The sequence below is a fragment of the Chanodichthys erythropterus genome, chromosome 5 (assembly GCF_024489055.1).
Source record: "Chanodichthys erythropterus isolate Z2021 chromosome 5, ASM2448905v1, whole genome shotgun sequence".
Classification (NCBI taxonomy): Eukaryota; Metazoa; Chordata; class Actinopteri; order Cypriniformes; family Xenocyprididae; genus Chanodichthys; species Chanodichthys erythropterus.
In genome coordinates, this window is record NC_090225.1 from 8736895 (window position 1) to 8759621 (window position 22727).

The following is a 22727-nucleotide window of genomic DNA, read 5'->3' on the forward strand; positions in this document are numbered from 1 at the left end:
ATACAGCCTACTAGCTGGGACTCATTCTTTCGGTTTACAGATGTGACATAATGACGCAAAGACGAACGGCTGCGTGCTCGAATTTCCCGCAGAAACCCACCAGTACCGATTTTATTATAAAACATTATTACAAGCTTACCATTGTGAATTGGGCTAAGGTAAGGAGATAGTTTTGAACTAGGGCTGTCAAACGATTAATCAGGATTAATCGCATACAAAATAAAAGTTTGAGTTTGCCTAATATATGTGTGAGTACTGTGTGTAATTATGTATATATAAATACAAACACATTCATGTATATATTTGAGAAATATTTACAAATATATGTATTTATATTTTTATATAATTGATATTATATATAAATAAAAGTATGTTGTACATAAGATATTTCTCTTAAATATATATATTAATTTGTGTGTATTTATATATACATAGTAATTACACACTGTACTCACACATATATTAGGCAAACTCAAACTTTTATTTTGTATGCGATTAATCGTGATTAATCATTTGACAGCCCTATTTGGAACACTGGCTGGTTATGTAATTGCTCAAATTGATTTTGGATCATTTTTAACCAAAAAAAATTACACCAGCTTTAATAAAATTATTTTCTCTTCCCTGTTGTGTTCCAGGTAAGATGGTCCCACTTGATGTTAAAAATTCTGCTCAAATGTGCTGCGTAAACAATGAGGTTCATTCATGTGTGTATTACGCAGTTCAGCTTCCACAAGAGGTTCGTTCTTGTGCGTCATTCATGTTCGCCTGAGCGAACTGTTAGTTCGCTGATCAAAGTTTATATGTGAGTAAAGGCCTAAATTAAAAATGTCCATCATAAAAAAGTTTTCCGATCTCTTTATGACCTTTTTGAAGTGTCAAAGTATCAGTTGCGAAGGAAGTGATGGAAGGAAATCTAACCGCATTCTGTCATCAACAAGATTTTGATTTATTTGAATATTAACAAAAGTCTTGGAACGACTTGAGGGTGAGTAATTAATGAGAGAATTTTCATTTTGGGGTGAACTAACCCTTTAAGTGTCTTTAACTGCTATGTACTAACATTTGAACTAGAATTTGATACAAAGCACTATTGTGTACATACTAAAACACTTATAAAAAACGTATATACTTATTAAAAACACCCTGATTACATGTTTTTCATGACATGAACACATCAAGTATATTGTACCTACATTTTTTAAATGCAAGTACACAGTAAAGACACCTAAAAGTGTGAGAATAAATATAAAAAATTTAAAATGCATATCTATATCAGCCATAGGCCAACTAAACCCCATAAAGAAGATAATACATAGAATGGCTGGAAAAAGTTCTGAAACCACTCGACTCTCCAACAGGGGGAACTAAAACCCACACAATCTTAGAGTAGTAGAGTACTTCTGTTGTCTTTATTCAAGTATGTACACTATACCATATGATATTCAGAGCAACACATCACCACAAACACGGCAGTAAATGCAGTTTAGCCAGCACAGCGGCAGCCTGAGAAAGTGGAAGATACATGAGTCCAGTGCGAAATGCAGGATACACACACAAACATACACATACAACAAAATACAAAACAGTGAACACAAGTTGTAGAAGACAGAGACAGACAGTAGAAATGCAACATCAAAAACCACAAAAATAAATATGTCAGGGTTATACAGGTCACAACAGTCCCTGCTACTACACACAGGTTTTGTCCTTAATTTTATAATAATATTTTTGACGGCATATAGGTCAATTTAATTGGAACCTCTTGAGTCCTAGCCTGCATTTTAGGGTTACAAAATGCAAATACTATGCAACTGCATATGGATTTAGCATTAAAAACATTTGACTTAAGGGAGCGAGTGCCACATCTGTAACCCCGTTCTCAAAAAAAATTAAAATAACAGCCAAATAGAACAACACAAACTGATCAACAGTCAAAAAACGTATTTAATCGCACATAAACAGTCTGAAAATGAAATTCAAACACGTGAAGGGCACATTTAGTCCCACAAGTGTGTAGCAAAGCTCAAATTAGTGAAGTAAAACAAGTATGTATAAAAATGCAAGTGATATATTTATTCATTTAGAGTACAAAGACAACTGAAACACACAAGCCGAGCAAATATTCCAGCTTTTGTCAGTAAAACATTGGGTGTGAGATCAAATCCACCCAACACACAGCAGCTACCCTATTGCACATTGTCACAATGCAGAGAATTTTACAGAGAAAACACTGATACACACACATATGATGAATTCATTACTGCATCAGGCAGTAATATAATATATTACACCAATAGAAAGGTTATTAGGAAGGTGTTAAATGGATACAGAAAACAAAAAGAGTAGAAACAAATTCAAGAAGGCCAGTTGAGCAGTACACAATATTAGCATAAATCCATGACACGATACACTGATATATATTGGGCTTTTATTTGACCACAGTATTAAAAATTATTTACCTTGTAAAATCCTGACTTACATCTGACCTTAAGGAGCTCAAACTGTTCTGTCGTCATACACAAAATCAATAACTTCCACATTCATTAGTAAGAACCTGCCTGAGGCACTCACAACAAGGCACACTTGCTTTCAAACAGGTACTATAGTTAAACATCAGGGGACAGAATTCATATTCCAGTGCATGTTTATCTGGAGTAGCAGTACTCCATGTGAGATAACAGACCTCACAAATTACAGAAAGACAAAGGCTTCCTGTAGTCATTGTTCATGAAAACTTGCAATATTCACTAGCAAATGTTATGGTGGTGTAAGAAACCAGTCAAAACATTGAAATAATTACCAAATGCAAGCGATAAAACCGAGGTAAACAACTCAATTTAGTTTTGTAACATTTAATGGCTTGAAAAGTGTAACATTATCCTATGAGATCATTCAAAGTGCAGTGTTACTTTGCATACTGAATCTGTTCGTTCAGTCCTGAGGTTTAATCCACATTCTTATGTAACCACGTCAGCGTAAACCATCTAAAATCTTTTTCTCCTGTTATAAACCAGATAAAAAATAAGGCCTGTCCCTCCAACTTCTCAAAAGCAATAAGAAAATGTGCATCATTGAACCATCACTCATGTAAACATAGACCTTCATTAACACGGTGCAGTTCTCACTTTATCAAGGGAATAAGTTTGATTGTATCAGTACTTTACAGATGCATTATGGTCCTCTGGTGTAACTCAAGGTATAAACAACATTAAAGTCGTCAGTGGCAGAATATTAAGTCACAAAGAGGGACAAAAACTACTATAAACACACAAATATGCACACCTCCGTTACTTAAGTCACTATAATCCTTAATAAAAACGGTCCTATAGTTGTTGGTTTCAAAAAAAGCATCAAAGTACATCTCGAAAATAAAACAAAGAAAAATAAATCAAATGAAAGCAGCAAAAAATGCCATTAGAGTGTCTAGTCTCAACCTGAGCCCAAATACCTATTTTCAGATTTTTGCAGAACATGATAATCTCAAATTTGTTGTGCACTTTGGTTCTGGTTTAGCCTCTTTACATCAGTTGTCATTTCTACAGCTAACTTACCAGAAATTAAATACATATACAGAGACTCGAGAGCAAAAGTAACCTCAGGATAAGGTAGTCCTGTCTAAACAGCTTAGGTCAGCCAGATGATGAGACCTCTTAGTACCTCTCTTCATTTGGGACATCCAACAGCAGACCTTCAATGCGCCAGGTCAGTGTGACTGGAACTCAGGTCCCGCATCTGCCTTAGACGATAATTTCGTTCCTGTAAGAAAGATGCAGTAAACTGAGCTCAAGAGATCCTGAAGGAGGTGAAAAAAAGGTAAGGTCACCGTCAAGATATGTTTTAAACGAACATCTTCTTGTAAACTGAACCCTTACTTGCATACCGTAGCTTTGTTTTGTGCAGTCTATTTTACATTTTATACCTTTTAATCCCATTATCAATTCAGACATTAAAATTGTATTAGTTGATATTTTGCCAGGACATAGTGTTAGGGGCAACTGTTAAACTGTTTTAACTGTTTAACAAACACAAGTTTAAGTTTGGCTGAAAAATGTTTCATTGTCTATGTAAATTCATTTTTGCAAAAATAGGGCTGCACAAGGATTAATAGTGATTGCAAAATAAAAGTCTGTTTACATAATAAATGTGTGTGTTCTGTGTATAATAATTATGTATATATAAATAAACACACATACATGTATAAATTTAAGAAATATATGAATGTATAAATAAATAAAATATATATATATATATATATATATATATATATATATATTTTATATAGAAATAACATTTTTCTTAAATATACATTTGTATGTATTTATATATACATAATTATTATACACAGAACACACATTTATTACGTAAACACAGACTTTTATTTTGCAAACTATTAATCACGATTAATCGTTGTGCAGCCCTACAAACAAAACTTTTTTTATTAAAAATCACAGGACAAAAATAGCTGAATTCAATGTAATTTTAAAGGAAAGATTCTCTAAATAAATAAACATCAAATAGCTGTGGACAGTTCATCAGTTACAGTCATGAAAGAACCATGTCATTCCAAATGTATGTCTGGATTTCATTTACACTACAAACCATCCATACTAAAGCTTGTTCACCAAATGTACTTACTCAGGCAGTATGCAATGTCTCACGACCAATTCGTACGTATTTTACGAGGTGGCTAATTCGTACGACGTCACTCGTACGAATTTATATGATTTGTCTAAACCCCAGTGATGGGTATGTTTAGGGGCGGGGTTTAGGGTAGGTCATTCGTACAAATTCAGACGGATTTGGCAACTCATATAATAAGTACGATTTAGCAAAAAAACGTCCAAATTCGTATGAGTAAGGTCGTACGTATTAGCCACCTCATAATAAGTACGAATTGCCGTAAGATCGGGTTGCAATGTCCGGCACACCTTAGGTTTAGTTAACAACACTGTAAACAATGATTTGCTACTTGCTAATGCTAGTTGTTAACGGGGGTATTAAGGGGAGGAGCATTCACATTCTAAGAATTTGATAGATCAAAAAGCTAGACACTCCAATGAAAACACAATGAGATATTTATGTTTCTGATGCATTTTCCTAAAAATAGACAGACCGTACATTTCAACAGTCTTCCAAAATGTAATAAAACTTGTATGAGTATGTTAGCATCAGTGTTGGGGGATGCATTATTATATTGTGTCACTCCCTAAAAAAGTAACTAATTGTATTAGTTACTATTTATTGAAAGTAATGCATTACATTACTTTTGCGTTACTTTTTCTCACATGGCCTGGGCTTGCTTATTTGTTTATTACAGGTTTGTGCAATATTCTGAGATTGCATTTCACAGTTTTTATTCATTTTGAGGAATACTGATTCATTTTGAGGAATACTTTTTTGCAAGTGAGATGAGTAAATGCTCACATTTAGTGTAGAACTACAATAACCATCATGTTTACACTCGATTTCTCTCAACATGGGGACAGGTTAGCTGTCAGTCAATACATGGGAAAACAAAGTAACTTGTGTTATTTATTTGAAACAGTAAAAATAAGATATTTTGTTGTAAATGTAAAAGTAGCCTAATGCATTACTTTACTAGTTACTTGAAAAAAGTAATCTGATTACATAACTCTAGTTACCCCAACACTGGTTAGCATATAGATAGCTGAAAAGCTTACATGGACTAAAACTCACAAAAATTTCATTTCACAGTGTCCTTAAAGACTCTATAGATTCACACCAAAGAACTGAAAAAAAAAAAAAAAAAAAAGACTTAAAAAAGATCATGTGAAATACTATTTTTGAGGTGACACTGATCAATGTATTAGCTGAACTTCAGGATTTTTTCCTAACAAAGTGTTTGCTTATAACCCAAGACCATCAGTAGTTATTACTGGGGATTTTAATCAACATAATCAAATGCGTTAGTCTGTGACCGCTGTGAGATCTCACACATACAGTTAATTAATGTGAGTTAATATGGTAATGATAGAGCTGTGGGTGTGCTGATAATAGATGCCCTCAAAAGAGTCCAACAGTGTGAGACTGAAAGACAGTAAAGTGCTAGACAGATGGGCCAGAAAAAATAAAGAGAGCAGGAGGAATTGAGAGACAGAAAGATAAATATATACAAGATGGAGACAGACAGCAAGAACAGACTGAGTTGGAAACTGAGGAGAAAGCTGTCAGGAGAGAGGAAGAGCAGGAAAGAAAGATGTTGTCTTACTTTGAGTTCTCCCACAGGTTTATCCGGGACGTTGAGAACTCCAAGAGAGCTGGCCCTCTTCATGCTGCATCCGAGAGAGCCACATGCAAGCAGGTCAGTTAGGTCAAAGGGCAGGTGTGAAGGGTCACGGAGGGATGGGAATGTGTGGGTTAAAACATGGAAAAGCAACTTTCACTCAATGATGTTACTTTATAATGTGGACTAAGATAAAAACACCACAGTGGAAAGACATGCAATGACATACTGGCCATGTACACACTGCAGATAAATCATTTAGTGCTCAATCCTGTTCTGTACAGAGTGATCAGTAATTTACAGGAGTGAATGCATTTACAAACATTCTATGCAGTATGTATTGAACCGAACTGAACAACTAGTAATAATGAATTTAAATGTGCATCATGGATGTGTCTCTCTTGTATATGTGCAAAAAAAAAAAAAAAAAGAAAAGCCCCACAGGTATGGAGGTACAAGCTTTGACTCATTCATGTTGCCAGATCTTGGTAGAAAAACAGCAAACAAGAACAAGTCCATAATAATAAAAAAATAAATCCAAATGCTTTATATTGAGAACAAGACTGAAATATCACGACCAGCACCTGTCCACTTTTGGATCACTTTATGCACCAAACCCAAACAAGCAGCCCGAAAATACTTATAATAAGTGGACATGGCAACACTTAAAAGAGAGCACTGTATAAAAAAGCCTTACAGACTTCTTTGGTCACTCTAATATTACTTAGAGATGCTAGAATGTTGCTGTGGTTATCAAGTGTCAATCATCGCAATTTCAGGAGCGAGTCGTGTTCCGTACACACACAAAACGATAATTTTGGGAATTCACTCCAGTGTTTAAATGTCACTCCTATAAGTTTACAGTGTGTACGTGGCCACTGTGTGTTACGTTAGTCATCTGCCACCTGTTTTTGACACTTCTCTCATTACTCACAGATAAATATTCTCATACAGAATAAAATGTAATATTACTGCTGAGTTATTTCAGTCCAATCCTCTGATGGGGGTCTGTATTTACTCTCCCTCATGTTGTTTCAAACCTGTATTTCTATTTTTCCACATTCAAATTTATAAATGATGAATAAAAGCATTACACCAAGTTTGACATCACTGATGCCATCACGCAATTGGTTTTTGCATATATTGTAACTGAATACGACACTCCAATTTGAACATGAAAGGCGGAAAATGATATTTTTGAGCGCTGCAAAAGTGATCTTAATTTCAGTCTGTTTTTCACATAAAACTGTTGTATGAATTTAGAATACTTGGAACATTCGGACCACTTTTAGAGTTACTTTATGTTTATTTTTTGTTGGCGTTTGATGAAAATCATTCAGGCTTGGAAAGACATGATGGTGAGTATATGAAGACAAAATGTTCATTTCTGGGTAAACTATTTTTTTAAGACTGAAAAGGGTGATTTTATAACAAATATTGCACAAAATTATATACACTAAACAGACACCAAAAAGGAGCTGCAACAGACCCTTTTCATGTTTCTGGGGTTCATCATCACAGTCTGTGAAAAGGGTCCATTGTAGAGGGACAGTAAAGATGTTTGCCAGGGAATTGGTAGACAGAAGGTTAAAGATGAGAAAAGAGGTTAAAAAAAAATTGGATAACACAGCAAATGGAACCAAAAGACAGAAAATGGAGGAAACAGGCATGCAGCAGACAGCAAATTTGCATGGAAATGTTTATTCAATTAAACAAATGTACAACACAGCACAAAGTAATAAAAGTCCTCAAATAAAAAACAGATCCAAGCAGACACAAAAAGCCATCAAGAAAATCACCGAGCAAAAAGGCATAAAAGATGAACAAAGTAATCATAACACACACACCAGAAAATATAGTTAAAATGCAAAGAATAAATAAAAACAAATGGCATTTTACAGGGTAAGGAGAGAAAGTTAGTCACATCTGGCAAATCAGATGCTACAGGCACCCCAGTGAGCCGTCCTGAACACACTGCATCGTAATGTCGTTCGTCCGTCACGTTAGATGTCAATGTGTCATTGAGGGTTAAGCAGGTTTATACATGTGCAAAAAATACAGCCCAGTTAATAAAGCAAGCAAATCCCTTCATCCACTTAAAACTGGGTAGTGAAAGAGAAAGACTTTGCATATTTCCTTCATTATAACGTCATCACAGTGTGCAAAATCCCATCTCCATGTAGTAAACCACCTGCCTTCCTCGCATTAAAGAGATAATTCTATAAAGCCGGTCCCATAAACCCTTTAAAATCCCTTTTTTTGGTGTCATCCAGTGTTTAGAGTAATTCAGATGGGGACATTCACTATAATTCACTTCATGCTCTCCATATTTACAGTCTATGACTCCCAATGACATTTAAATTATTTTTAGAATGTCTAATAACATCATTCCAGACAGAAATACTGAGTGTAATTGTAAGATCCTAAACTGCTCAATCCTGCACATCAAGATCTACTTCACTGCAGAGTTCTCAATTGTAATAATTTTAAAAATGTCTTCCCAAAAGTGTGATTGAGGGGATACCCCTTTCCCAGTTTTCAAACCATACAGCCATTCAAGTTGCTATTCCAATGTATATTGTTTAATGGTCACGGTGTCATATTCGCCTACCCATTGTTGAGTCCGTAGTGGGAAGGTTTGGGATGTTGGAAAGGGGAGGTTTTGTCTGAAAATAGGGATGGAAGTGGTGATAGTTACCCAGGATTTTTGGGTTCGTTTTCTCGTAAGCCTCCTCCTTTGAGCTTGCGGACCAGTTTCTCACTGCTGCGTCGAATAGAAGCTCGTAGTTTACTAAAGGAACCGCTGCGCTTCAACGAGCCCGAGCCGTCCTGCCAACAGAAAGCTGCAGCATTAAAACCACACATACTTATTCATACTGCACATTAGTGAAAGAGAGCACTGTCCTTTGTCACAAGCTCATCCTCAAACACACTCAAGCACAATGATCACTTACCTAGATCTGGAAATATGGTCCTCGGTTATGTTCATTTAAAAAGGATAGTTCACCCGAAAAAGAAAATTCTGTCATAAATTACTTGGCCTGATTTTCATTCCAAGTCATATAGTTATAAGACGAACACTTAAAGCAATCATATCTCTTCAGAAGACTTGGATTCAACTGCTTGATTCATATGGATTACTTTTATGATGTCTTTATGAACTTTTTAAAAGGTTTAAAAATTATGGGAGAATATTAAAAAATATCCTCATTTACATCCTAAAAAATTATCAAAAGTCTTACTGGTTTGATTTGACATAAGGGTAAGCAAATTTCCTGACAATTTTCATTTGTAACTAACCGTTTACAATTATTTATACAAATAACCATATTTGAATCATATAAACTTTCATTGCAAATAAGATTATATTTGCTGGTCAGGACATAAATTCCAAAGCCAAACACAATTTAACATAACTAGGGTTAGTTCACTCAAAAATCGAATTTCTGTCATCATTTACTCACCCTCGTGTCTTTCCAAACCCGTAAGACTTAGGTTCATCTTTGAAAAATGAAATCTGAGAGATTTCTGTCCCTCCATTGATAGTCCATGCAACTACCACTTTGACGCTTCAAAACTAATCCATATGAATACAGCGATTTAGTCAAAATTTTCTGAAGAGACACGATTGCTTCATATGATGAACAGATTGAATTAAGGCTTATATTCACATATAAACATTGATCAACTCACACATCAGTTGTGGTAAACAGAAGCTCAAGCATGCTTGCTTGACATGCAAGACCCAATGAGGTTTGTTCTTGTGCATCAAGTACGGTTGAGCTATGTTCGCTGATGAATGTTTATATGTAAAAAAAAAATCAAAATTCAATCTGTTCATCATATAAAGCGATCAAGTCTCTTCAGAAAACTTGGACTAAACCACTTAATTCGTATGGATTAGTTTTACGATCTCTTTATGAACTTTTTGAAAAGACAAAGTTGTGTCAGTTGTGTAGCTATCCATCTCAGATTTCATTTAAAATATCTTCATTTGTGTTCTGAAGATGAATGAAAGTCTTACGGGTTTGGAAGGACATGGTGGCAATTTTTTATTTTTTTTTATTTTTGAGTGAACTAGCCCTTTAAACAAACATTAATTTCTAAATCTCTTAAATATGGCTCACACATGACCATAGTTCAACTTATTTTCTTCTTTCAAGAAAGAAAAAAATATACTTTGTAAATAGTCTTTTCTCATGCTCTACTCCAAAAAAAATATTTCTTAATGACTCTCCGTTACATTTTCCAGTTATTCATGACTATAAGAAAAGAATGATTAAAAATTAAAGAATTATTTTAAAAGAATTATAGAACTGTATACAGACTTATACTGTATACTATACTTACAAAATACCAATTTCTAGTTAATTTTACAGCTGAGCATTTCTAGAAAGATGTAATTTAAAGAAATTTCTAGAAATTTAAATGTAAAATCCAAAATTTTAAAATTCCTTAAAGTTACCAAGTTTGAAATCTTCCCATTAAAGTATGAACCCTGTAATATTCTGTAGTTCCCGATACATTTCGTCCTCCGATCTTTACCACAGCTTGCTCTGCTGCAGTCTCTTCTGCTGCGACCCCTCACCTTTGACCCCCTTAACCTGGCTATTCATCCAGGGGCTTGGAAAAGCGATGAGGATTTTGAGGGGGTTGATGGAGATGGAGGTGGAGGGGGGAGGAAAGAGAGGTTTGAAGAAGATGCAACACTGACCCAGAAAAATCATGACAACCACCTCCATTAAAAAGACAAGCAGTTACAGCAGTCAGCCACAACACATCCAGCTCACAACCACACCAGCATCAGGCTTAAACATTTCACTGGGAAAACACACATATGCTTTCAAAAGAGAAGGAGAACACAGACAGAGGCTGTGGTGAGCAAAGTCAGTTTTATTCGAAGTTATGAAAGACACAAGATGCAGCAACACACCAGAGAACGTGTTAGTAGAAGAAAGAAAACAAGAGCATCAGATTCTACAGACATGCTTCTATTTGTCCCATCTCATCCCTCTCTTCTCATCTACCCATCTCCCTTCTCTAGTGTTCTACTATATACAATGTCTCACAATAATGAACAATATGAAATGGTTTGAAAAAGTTTGTGGAAAGCAAGTTTTAGTGGACTATACAGATGCTGAAGAACACAACCATGCCACATTAATGCACTGTACAGGAGGTGTGAGAGAAAGATAACATTACAGGGCTCGCTTTCAGACACAGTAGATCAAAGTTCAAATGGCTCTCAGCACTACAAAACATTGAGGGGAGCCAATGAGAAATGAGAGAATTAAGTGTAACAGGACCTGCAGCTTAAATCAATGTTAGCGTCGATACAAGAGAAGCTGCACTTTCTGGCATAATGGTGATTAGCACAATGTATAATTCTGACTCATACCTCAGTTTATTCATTTTATTTGTTTTAATACAGTCAAACCAAAAATTATTAAGACATTTTTGATATTTCTGATATATTTTACTAGTGGGTGCAGGACACTATAGTTCATTTATGTAAGTGAGGATAGCTAAAGAAACCGTGACATATTATACCCAACAATTCTTCATACAGTGGACTACCAGTAAAATTGATAAATATTTGGAACCAAAAATTATTCAGACACTTTGACCTGACCATGTTTTGCTTAACTGTTATCTGACATAATTAAGATTAATTTTTTTCTGACACAGTTTAACTATAAGATCTTGTCATATTTTATTACCACTATAGTGAAATATTCAAGGTGTCTGAATAAATTTTGGTTTGACTGTATATTATTTTGTTACATAATTTTGAGGAAATAAGAGGGATGTTAAGATTTCAGTTTTTATTTAGCAATGCCTTGAATAAGCTATTTTGCATACTAGATGTTTCCTTATAGTTCACAAGACAAAATAATAGCCAAATAATGTTATTTTTTTTTTATAAATTCAGCTATAAATATTGTTTCAAAAGTATTACGACATGTTCAAAGTTCTTCACAATTATATTGAATCAAACTGAATTTATTTAAAACTTGGAAGCTTGACAATTTACTGCCTTACTGCATGATTTTGACCTTTTTAAAAATTTAAATTTGAGGAACCAGATGAAGTTATTTTGCGGTAATCAACATTATGCCAAAAATGCTGTTGGGTTTAACTTATTATTGATCCCAGAACATTGTTTTATGGAGGATGTATGTCAAATGTACAGAATAGACATTAATCAGAGTAGAGTTTGTTTTAATTTGTCTTCTACTCCGACTAAGGTTTAAGCTTGGCTTTCCATTTAAGAATCATCTCATTTTGTGCCAAATGTGCATGTGTATTTTCTCTTTACACAGCTCTTTTACACAGATTTGCAATATAGTGCAAGTTTTGACAAATATGGTCACTATGGAGAATATAACAGCAAATAGGTTCGGAATGACACGAGGGTGAGTAAATGATGACAGAATCTCAATTCTTGTGTGAACTATTGCTTAAAAACACCAAAGCAGCTATATTAAGACTATAGCTGAGATGAAATATAGCCGAGACGAAAATTCCAGTCAGTGTTAGAGATGGGAAGGAAAATGAAGGATAGTCCCTCTGGAGTATTTGAGCAAGAAAACAGTGTGTTTACTAAGAGATTTATACAGCAGGAGACTCTGAGATGGAGCTCTACAGGAAGTTAGTAAGAGACATAGTGGCATAGCTTACATCCCAGATGAACAGACAAACAGTTAAAGAGACTGACAGACAAGAAGATACCTCTTTACGGGCATATTACAGACTGACAGATTATTATAGTGCTGCAAGATAGAAGAGAGACTTAGTTCAGCTTTGACAAGAAGGAAAGGCCAAGGAACTTGGCCTGGGTCAGGTCTGCTTTAGCCCACTTATGCCCACAGGAGGAGGAGGAGGAGGAAAGGTGCCATTCGGAGAGAGGAGACGAAAAACATCAAAGCTGGAGAGGGGGGTGAGGAGGGCATCCATCATGCAGAAGGTAAGTTCAACAACCACAACAAGGCATCTGGAGTTATACCTGCCAACCACACGAGAAAGAAAGAAAGAGAGCAATGCAAGAGGAGGCAGAGTAAGTACACAAGGAGGAGAGAGGTTATAGAGAAAGAGGAACAGAGACAATGTTATATTATTAGGGAGACTGAAATTGAAAGTGCAGACAATGAAAAAAGACAAGAGATATAGAAAATGTTAGATTGCAGTAAGGCCTGAAACATACAGTACACAAGCAAATGAACACATGCTCAAATTCATGCCACTGGATTCTGAAATGTGCCAGTGTAACCCCTCAGCTCTTACTAGCTGATCTCCGTTACACTCACCCCTAAACCTCACTTCCATTTGGGTCACGGCACCTATGTAACCCGTCCTGTTCTACTCAGACTGCCCCGAGCCAGATTCGAGCTGGCATTTCCTGCTTGGGAGGCAAGTGCGCTAACAAGAACACTAAGACCGAAGTCTCTAGAATCAGTCGCTAATGTGCCTCTTGATGCCAGAGGAGGTTTACTCACACAGCTCTTACTAGCTGGCCTCCGTTACACCAGAACAGACTTCTCTTTTCTCTGCATTCTCAGAGTTGCCACAAGGGGTGCTATAGCATTTGTGCAAACTTTTTCTTCTATGGTCAGTTTATCCTTCCAGGTCAGCTTCTGTCATGGTGAAGTAACAGTTTGAATAGAATCTTATTGAGGAGAGTTTAATATGAGTGAATACTTCTCGCAAATATGACATGCAATATCCAAAATTCAGCAGTTCTGCAGGAATGAGTCCTGTTATGCTCATTTACAGGTTCATAATTTTGTTTATGGGGTTACTAGAATATGTTTACATCATTTAATGGTCAAAAACTTCCTTTTCCCTTATAATTTACATTGTTGCAGCACTCGTTTTCACCCTCTATCTGAACGCTCTGTTTTAGTTTTGGTTTCTTTAAAACCCATCTTCTGAAAACCACAGTCTGCTCTGATTGGTCCAGACTCAGTTTGTTGTGATTGGCCTACCGCTTAGAGCTTGTCGGAAATGTAACAGCCCTTATAATAACCGGTGAGTATCAGCTCTGTAAACACTAATATAACTAAGCTAATTATGGCGTCAGTTTCGAGGTCAAGCCAGAGTCCGATAATTAGAACAAGCTCATCAACCTGAACCACCTTTGCAAGCACGACTTGAGCTGGGGTAGAAAAAACCGTGTCTCTTGGACATGATGACAACACACTACTAACGCAACTCAACCAAACCCGGTCCCTTTTTATGCCCTAGGTTGGGAATTATTTCAATGAGGAATATTGTGGCGCGTTTGTTCACAGAAGAAAACTCAAGACTACAATTGAGGTGTTTCAGGGAGTTCAGAAACTGAAACGGAGAATAATTCCCTTTGGAGTGACTTTGTGCTTTGTAACTTTGCATACATTTTTCATGCTCAAAAAGCAACATTACACACTAAAGAAAGTTGAAAAAATATATATAAAAAAGCAAGATAGGACCCCTTTATTACCCAGAAATGAGTTAGCATTTTTGCACTTATGGTTCCATCGTCTTGGGTCAATGGGTTTTTTTGAATAGGTTTTTGGTTAAATGCCTGAAATAATGTCTGAGGATAAAACGCAAACATATCTTGAGCTTGTGTTAACCAATGACATAAAATAAATCCTTAATACCCCCTTTTTAAAGCTTTTACTTGTCTTGAAAAAGGCAGTTGACAACATGTGGCTGAATACGACTACAGAGGTTGTCGAGAACATTAAACATCACGCTGAACAGAAAAACTCATCTACTCATTAGTCCCATTTTACAGCCTCGTTTATTCTCATGAACTTGTAAACTATTCTAACTCAAACTTTCCCACTTATACGTTTTAAATAAAGACAGAAAGAGTTGTCGGTAGCTTAATGGTGGTGACGTTTAAATCACGCAACCGTGGTGTAATTTGTTTATAGCCTACATTTAGCTTTTTACTTTTGGTGATTGTATTTACAATTTCAAAAATCATAAAAGTTATGTTCATTTATGAAGATTGTCTTGATGAACAAAGCGCATAAGAATCATAAACTTGTGTTGGTCAAAGAGCTTATTTTCAGCAAAATAATCTAAAAGCAATAATACAAAGTCCTATCGGCTTTTTGTTGAGGGAACAAGGGTGATGCTAACTTCTGATTCTAACAAAGTTTACAAGGTACCAGGTTGATAAATGTGCTTTTGAGGATAAAATAATTAATGTATACAGGTTTTTGGCATTGGTCTATATTCAAATGTTGTTCAAATGTATTCAAATGTTGCATTTGCGCATAGTATGTGTTATTAAGTCAAGAGGGAAGATGTGAATGGATTGTGATAATAATATACTCCTCAGAAGAACCACAGAAGACCTACAGCAACTCACAGGGGCATAAACAAAGCAAATGAAAGCTGGAACAAAACAAAGAACACAAATATTGTGCCGCTGTGATCACACATGGGATCATGTGCTTGTTTTGAGTAAAATGGCTGACCGAAATAAATTCCGCACAGTAGTCTCATTTAGAGGGCAAAGCCACAGGCTGTTTTCCATAACTATTCCTACAACCCTAAGCAAGGTCTAAAAATGGCACACTATCAACCCTGAGGTCCCATTGATTTGAGCAACATTATGGACCTCAGATTTGACTGGGAGAGGGATACGGATAGATGAGGACAACAGCACAAAATGGGCTGGCAAAAGGTAAAAGCGAGAGGATATTTTAAGTGTACAAAGAAACACGCATTCACAAATAGGATTAGAGCATGCATTCAATGAGACAAATCAGAAAATACACACCAGGAGTACAGAACACACAGCCCACGCCAACATATTTGTTTATGTGACCCCAACAAGTATGTGAATGTGAGACCTTGCTGATTTTATGCTATGTGTCTATGTGAGTACCTGTAAGAAAACAAAGTAACATAGTGAAATACTGAGTCGTATGTGTGCGAGAGAAAGAGACAAGGACATATAAGCAAGAAAGACAGGGAAGGGAAATTCAGGTGAATGAGATCACAGCCAAACCAGCTCGATGAATCTGATAGGAGCCTCCCACAATCTGGAGGGGCGGGTTCCCGCCAAGGGGGATGCTGATTGGTTGTGTTGGAGCTACGGTTACTGTTGCTACGGCAGCATAAAAGTTGTGACTCAGAATTGCAGAGAGACTACAGCAGAGGTGTGATGATCAAAACAGCAGCTACGAAACATCTGCCTTACAGAAGAGAAGGAGTTCATATTCATCTAATGAACAGCTACAAAGAGGAAGTTAATGAATGAGTTCTGCTTAGATTTATGATGATGATGATTCGGATCATTCATTTAACTTGAGGAATATTTTTAAACAATTCATTGTATCTGGCACATAAGAAATTCTGTTCATCTGAGGATTGAGTGTGTTTAAAAGACAAGCTGTGATTTAAACTGCAAATGCATGAGAATTATTTCAATAATGCAGCCCACCTGCTTATCAATTTTTTAAAGACAGTAGATGTATGAATAAATAAAGGTTTTTACTCTTGTTTAAAGGCATGTTTTTCCTTTATATACACATTTATTTATTAATACAATAAAAGACAAAAATAATTATCTTATATAAATGGAACGGTATCAAATATTGATACTTTTGAATATACAAAGCGTTTATGAATACACTACCAATCAAAGGTCTGGACAACTCTAATAATAAAAATATTATTAAAATAATTGTTTAAAATTGAATAATAGTCATTATTGGTACATATTATATTATATTATATTATATTATATTATATTATATTATATTATATTATATTATATTATATTATATTATATTATATTATATTATATTATATTATTTTATATTATATTTATTTATTTATTTATTTATTTATATATATATATATATATATATATATATATAAACATTATTAGAATTCTATAATTAGAATAATGTTAATTATTTAATAATGTTAATAATTATCTATAATTATAATAATCAAAATGCATCTAAATACATCTACAACTTCATACATTTCAGTATAAGACTCTAAATCAACATTTTTTTTTTAAATCATATATAAATTTAGTCCAAAATAAGCATGTCCAAACGTTGGACTGGTAGTGTATTATGTTATGCCTAAAGAATATAAACCATCTCTGTACTCAATGGATATAATTTCAATTTTAGTTAATTCATGGTTGAAAGGGTTAAAAGATTTTCAAGTCAGGCCACTATAAAGCACTACATGGCAAATAAATTAGACACTCAATCAGCATGAGGACTGTGACTGCAACAATGTATGGTGTCAGAAAGTATAAAGAGTAACTTTAGTTTAACACTATTTGAGCCCCAGAAACAGGCCTGCAAATTCCACACTTTGCTCTTTGAGAGCAATAACTGAAGGTTACTTTCATACTTTCAATACTAAACTCCATACAAGCCACTGTTATAATATAATTAGCTGCATCTGATTTCAGGTTTGATCTGCTTCCAGTGATTCATGTTCGTTTTAAATAGAGTTTGATCAATGGGTTGGCACACATCCAAATGCATTATTCTTCATGTAATCTAATTCTGGATGTGAGGTGGGGTGGATGTATGAGGGAATCAATGTATCTTGTCTGGTCAGAATTCCATGGCGCACTACACTATCCTGTCACTGTATATTTATGCCTGCCAGGACTCGTGGGACCCATGGGACATTGTAGTGTGTGAGGGCTTGGGCGGTGTGTACTGTACTTACCCCGTTCCACTCCACGCTCATACTCACTTCCTCTCCTCCGTCAGGGCCGCTTTCGTACTTCACCGTGTCAGAGGTCAGGCTCTCACGGCTCCGCTGCTTCTCTCGTACTTCAGGGTCTCCCAGCACTTCCGCCACACGCTGCTTATGCGCCGTGTCCAGACCCTGCAGGAAAACAAACGAGAAAACGCAGTGAAAATTAACAAATATGAAATTAACAAATATGCCTACAACCTATCTACCATAATAAAAAAAAATAATAAAAAAACTAATTAATATAATATAATATAATATAATATAATATAATATAATATAATATAATATAATATAATATAATATAATATAATATAATATAATATAATATAATATAATATAATATAATATAATATAATATAATATAATATATACACACACACACACACACACACACACACACACATTTTATTTATTATTTTATTGAATATTATTTAATATATCATATTTTATTTAATATATATTTTTTAAATTTTCACTATACATTTTTATAAATTCTATAAAATGTTAAAAAAGCTTTCTATGTACTGACCATAAACTTTTCAATGGTAGTAGTATATGTAAAATGCAAACGCAAAGAGTGCAAACTCCCATTGACAGCATTATAGAAAGCTTTAAGCACCTGGCAGCACAACAAGCTAAACCTTTATAAGACCTTAATAAAAACCAACGGAATCCTGAGTGACAGCTGTCAATTTACGTTTGACCCATTTGTATTTCGCCAACAGACCACACACACCTGTTTTCTGGAGCGCAGAGCCGCCTCCTCAAGGGTCTCTGCAGCCTCAAACTTGCCCTGTCTCCTGTAGAGAGCGCCAAGATTCTTCAGCGTGGTCGTCACAGTGGGGCTGCAGGCGGCAAAATTTAGACAGGAAGACATTTCATTGTGATGCTGCAGCAGCAAGACTGTAAATCTTGAAGCTATGCAAAATTATTATAGCTATGCAAATAATATTATTTGTATGAATGCATGCAGCAGATGAGGGAATATCTGACCTGTCTACTTTACAGGCCTTGTACCAGCCACCATACTCTCCAAACGGAGAGCCATCCTTCTGCTTGCCCTGAAACACAGAAAGCACTTAGAAATGCATTTTCAAAAACAGTGAAAGTACTGTTGAAAGTACATCTGGACAGTGCTGATATTCAATGTTAATACACAACATTACTCCCATCCGGTGACCCTTGACCTGTCCTCACCTTGCTCTGCTCTTCTCTCTCCTCTGCATGCATCCAGATGGGTTTATTTTCATCTGCAGGGGGAAACAAAGGACAACATCACTTCAAGCCCAAACACATGGCTAGTCATTTAGTTCAATATAATGAGTGATGGTGTTTTTCCAGTGCCTGAGGTGAACTATAGTCACAAAAAGGAGTTTGAAAGTGTGTGTACATGAGGACTGGGTGATATAAATATTATATATCTTGATATATTTCAGCCACTGACAATCAATATATCTCACAGCATCATTTACATATATTTCTAATTAAAACATGTTAATACATACAACTGTTCATAAGTTTGAGGTCAGTAAGATTTTTTTTAAAGAAATTACGCATTAAATTGATCAAAAGTGACAGTAAAAACATTTATAATTGTACCAGATATCTGTCAAATAAATGCTGTTCCTTTGAACATTCAATCCTTCATAGAATCCTGAAAAAATCTATCATGATTTGCACAAAAATTTTAAGCAGCATAACGGTTTTCAACATTGATAATAATAAGAAATGGTTTTTTTTGAGCACCAAATCTTAAACTAAATCTTAATATTAGAATGATTTCTGAAGCATCATCTTAATGGATTCTGAAAACTCAGCTTTGCCATCACAGGAATAAGTTACACTTTAAAATATATTCAAATAGAAAATAGTCATTTTAAATTAATATTATTTCACAATATTAGTTTCTACTGTAGTTTTAATTAAGTAAATGCAGCCTTGGTGAGCATAAGAGATTTCTTTCAAAAACAATTTTAAAAATCTTACCGACCCCAAACTTTGAAAAATACCACACTGTGAGCAATATTAAACAGAGACGGTATTAAAAAAAATTATAGACAATATTAAAACATTTCTGACTGAGCACTATCATACTTAGAAGCTGTAAGCGATCTCATGATTGCAAAATTAGTCCAATAGCACAATGAAACTTAATGGCCAAATATTGCCATTTTCACAACGATGATTCATTTTTATATTGCCAGCAAAGTCATAACACATATATAATGAATAAATAACACATCCTCCAGCCCTAAGGAGCATGTTAAGCTTCATTTTGAATTCTGCTAAATTCCAGTGTGGTAAGCTGTGCTGCTGCTGACTGTATAAACCCTGCTTAGAAAGTTTGTGAGGTTTAGTTTTAAGTAGAATAGTGTGGAGCACATTTAAATATTCTATAGGGAACAATGCAAAAAGATATTCTGAAAATGCTTAGGTCAGGAAAAAAAAAAAAAAAGAAGAAAAAAAAAAAAAAAAACACATACCGTCTACAGAGCCAAACTCTCTCTCATGGGCTCTGGTCAGGATCTCTTTATACAGAGTCTCTGCCTGCTTAAATTTCCCCTGTTTCAGATAGCATGAGGCCTGAGAAAGAGAGAAATGGGTCAGAAACAGGCATGTACTTATTTGAACATTTTTATCAATTTTCTAGATTACATTTTACTAAGTATATTTATGGACTATATTATGTGCAGAAAAAAAGTTAGACTCTACAATACAATAAAAATGCACCCAATTACATCTAAATACATCGACCTTTGGTGCTTGTGCTTGATTGCATTTGTTGTTAATTTGATCAGTAATTGTCTGATAAATATCAATGGTTGACATACTCTATATCTAATCATAGCTGGCATAAACCCTAAACGTCAGTCAGCTGAATATGGAGCCCCAAAGGGACATGGTGAAGGAAAAAATATATTTCAATCCTTTTGCATTCCCTTGCAATAGTTTTGCGTTCCCTTTGAGAAACTTTCCGCTTACTCGCAAAACGTTTGTGTTCTTTGCGATCGAACGCAAAAGCACTGACTTATAATTGTTCCTCCCATCTCCCGTCTCCATTGCTGAAAGATGTTTTAGTCTGAGCAGGACTATTTACTCTAAAAGCTTTTTCCATTACACCAAAAGCACAATGAGCCATATCTGATGTGTATAATCTGCTGAGATGACAGAAATACAGAAGTAACATTGCAGACACCACACCATTTGGATACATTGCTTAATATTAATCAAAAAACTGACCAGACAGAAGATCATTTCAAATTGAATCTGCGTTATTCTAATGGGACATTTGATTGCCAAGTTAATGCATTATTTATCTATGACCATGTATACTGGAGGCTTTGTTTTTCTCTAAACATGCTCAGATATGTATAACTCTACAAATGGAGGTCTGTTTGCTGGAGGGTGTGAAGTGCGAGTGTGTTTGTACCAGGTTGTTTTTGGTCTTGGCCACATTGGGGTCGTCAGGGCCCAGTTTGGTCTGGTAGATCTCCAGGGCTCTCTGGTAGTAGTATTCCACCTCTTCATACTTGCCTTGGTTCTGACAGAGCAAGGCCAGATTATTCAGCTGCTTAGCAACATCAGGGTGGTCCTTCCCCAGCACCTGACACACAAACACAAACATACCCCATGTTATTCAGCTGCATTATCTGTGTTACACAGATTGTAGCAGTATACACCCACCTACAGAGAGAGGATGACCAGGTTTTTCAGCTGTTTGGAGAGGTTAAGTATACTAATACTTACTATGGTGGCTGTAGGAATGGAAGTCCCACCTACCAATTAAAATAGCCCCTTTTGCAGTCCACGGTGCTGCTTTTCCATTGTTTTTCTATGTAAACATGGAAGTGTTTGACCATTGTGCTCGCACCTTTTGAAATGTCTTGCATGTGACATGGGGTTCTAAAAATGCGGCGCTCAAGACCCTGTCCCAAATGGCGCATTTCATGTGGACTTTTGGTCTCGTGGACTTAAATTGCACGTGCTCGCAGAGTCTACGAGTCCGTAGGCCGTCCCATTCAGCATTTTAATGCTCTGAAGTGTGCTCAGCAGCGCCCCCTTTGTACCCTTGAAGTGGTCTTCCGCGAAGCCCGCATAGATGCAGGCTCCGCACACTTTAACTACCCAGGAATCCTTGCGAAATGCCAATCAGACAACGGATGGGAGGAGATTTCGCTCAAGAGCAATTGCTGAGAAAAAAATATTTAAGTGTAGGTATCATTACGGTTTTTATGACCTAGGTGTACATTTTACCAGTTGTTACCTACAGTTTATACAAACATTATGGTCATCGACCAATGGTTGATATCTCAAACATAATAATAGCACGTTGAATAATACGATCGCATTATGATTCATTAAATAAATAGAACCGAATGTCAGGGCTTTACTGAGTCATATGTAAACCTAGTATTTATATTTAAACCTGTAAATTCATCTGAAACTCACGCACATGTTTATTATGTGTTAAAATTGTAATCTTAGTTCAAATGGAACATTATGTATTATTACAACTGTATACATTATTTAAATAAGCATGTATATATTGTCTAATGCCCAGGTGGCATAAGCAAAAGCAGGCTGTGTAGTTGACATGGAGATAATATTTTGCAAAAGAAAAGAAACCTGTTCTCAATGCTAAATATTATCGCCGAACCTGCAGCTCCTGTCAAAAAACAACCAGACTGTTCCGGTGTGACGATCGAGTCTTTCCCAAAAATACCTCTCAATGCACCCTCGT

General features: G+C 35.5%; 1 protein-coding gene across 5 annotated transcripts in view; it reads right to left on the reverse strand.

The window, feature by feature from the left end:
• Window positions 1-1392: 1392 nt before the first annotated feature.
• The window catches only part of klc1a (kinesin light chain 1a), a 41205-nt gene continuing 19870 nt past the window's right edge, over window positions 1393-22727 (reverse strand). The window contains exons 9-17 of one of the 5 annotated variants that reach the window (XM_067385904.1): window positions 21417-21590; window positions 20470-20569; window positions 19184-19236; window positions 18980-19047; window positions 18723-18831; window positions 17981-18115; window positions 8946-9076; window positions 6233-6296; window positions 1393-3759 (exon numbers count right to left, since the gene is read on the reverse strand). In XM_067385904.1, the coding sequence (XP_067242005.1) occupies window positions 3694-3759; window positions 6233-6296; window positions 8946-9076; window positions 17981-18115; window positions 18723-18831; window positions 18980-19047; window positions 19184-19236; window positions 20470-20569; window positions 21417-21590 (900 nt within the window). In that variant the 3' untranslated portion in view covers window positions 1393-3693. Of the gene's footprint in view, window positions 3760-6232; window positions 6297-8941; window positions 9077-17953; window positions 18116-18722; window positions 18832-18979; window positions 19048-19183; window positions 19237-20469; window positions 20570-21416; window positions 21591-22727 lie in introns of those variants that run through there. The other 4 variants (XM_067385903.1, XM_067385905.1, XM_067385906.1 and 1 more) reach the window with 4 other exon arrangements.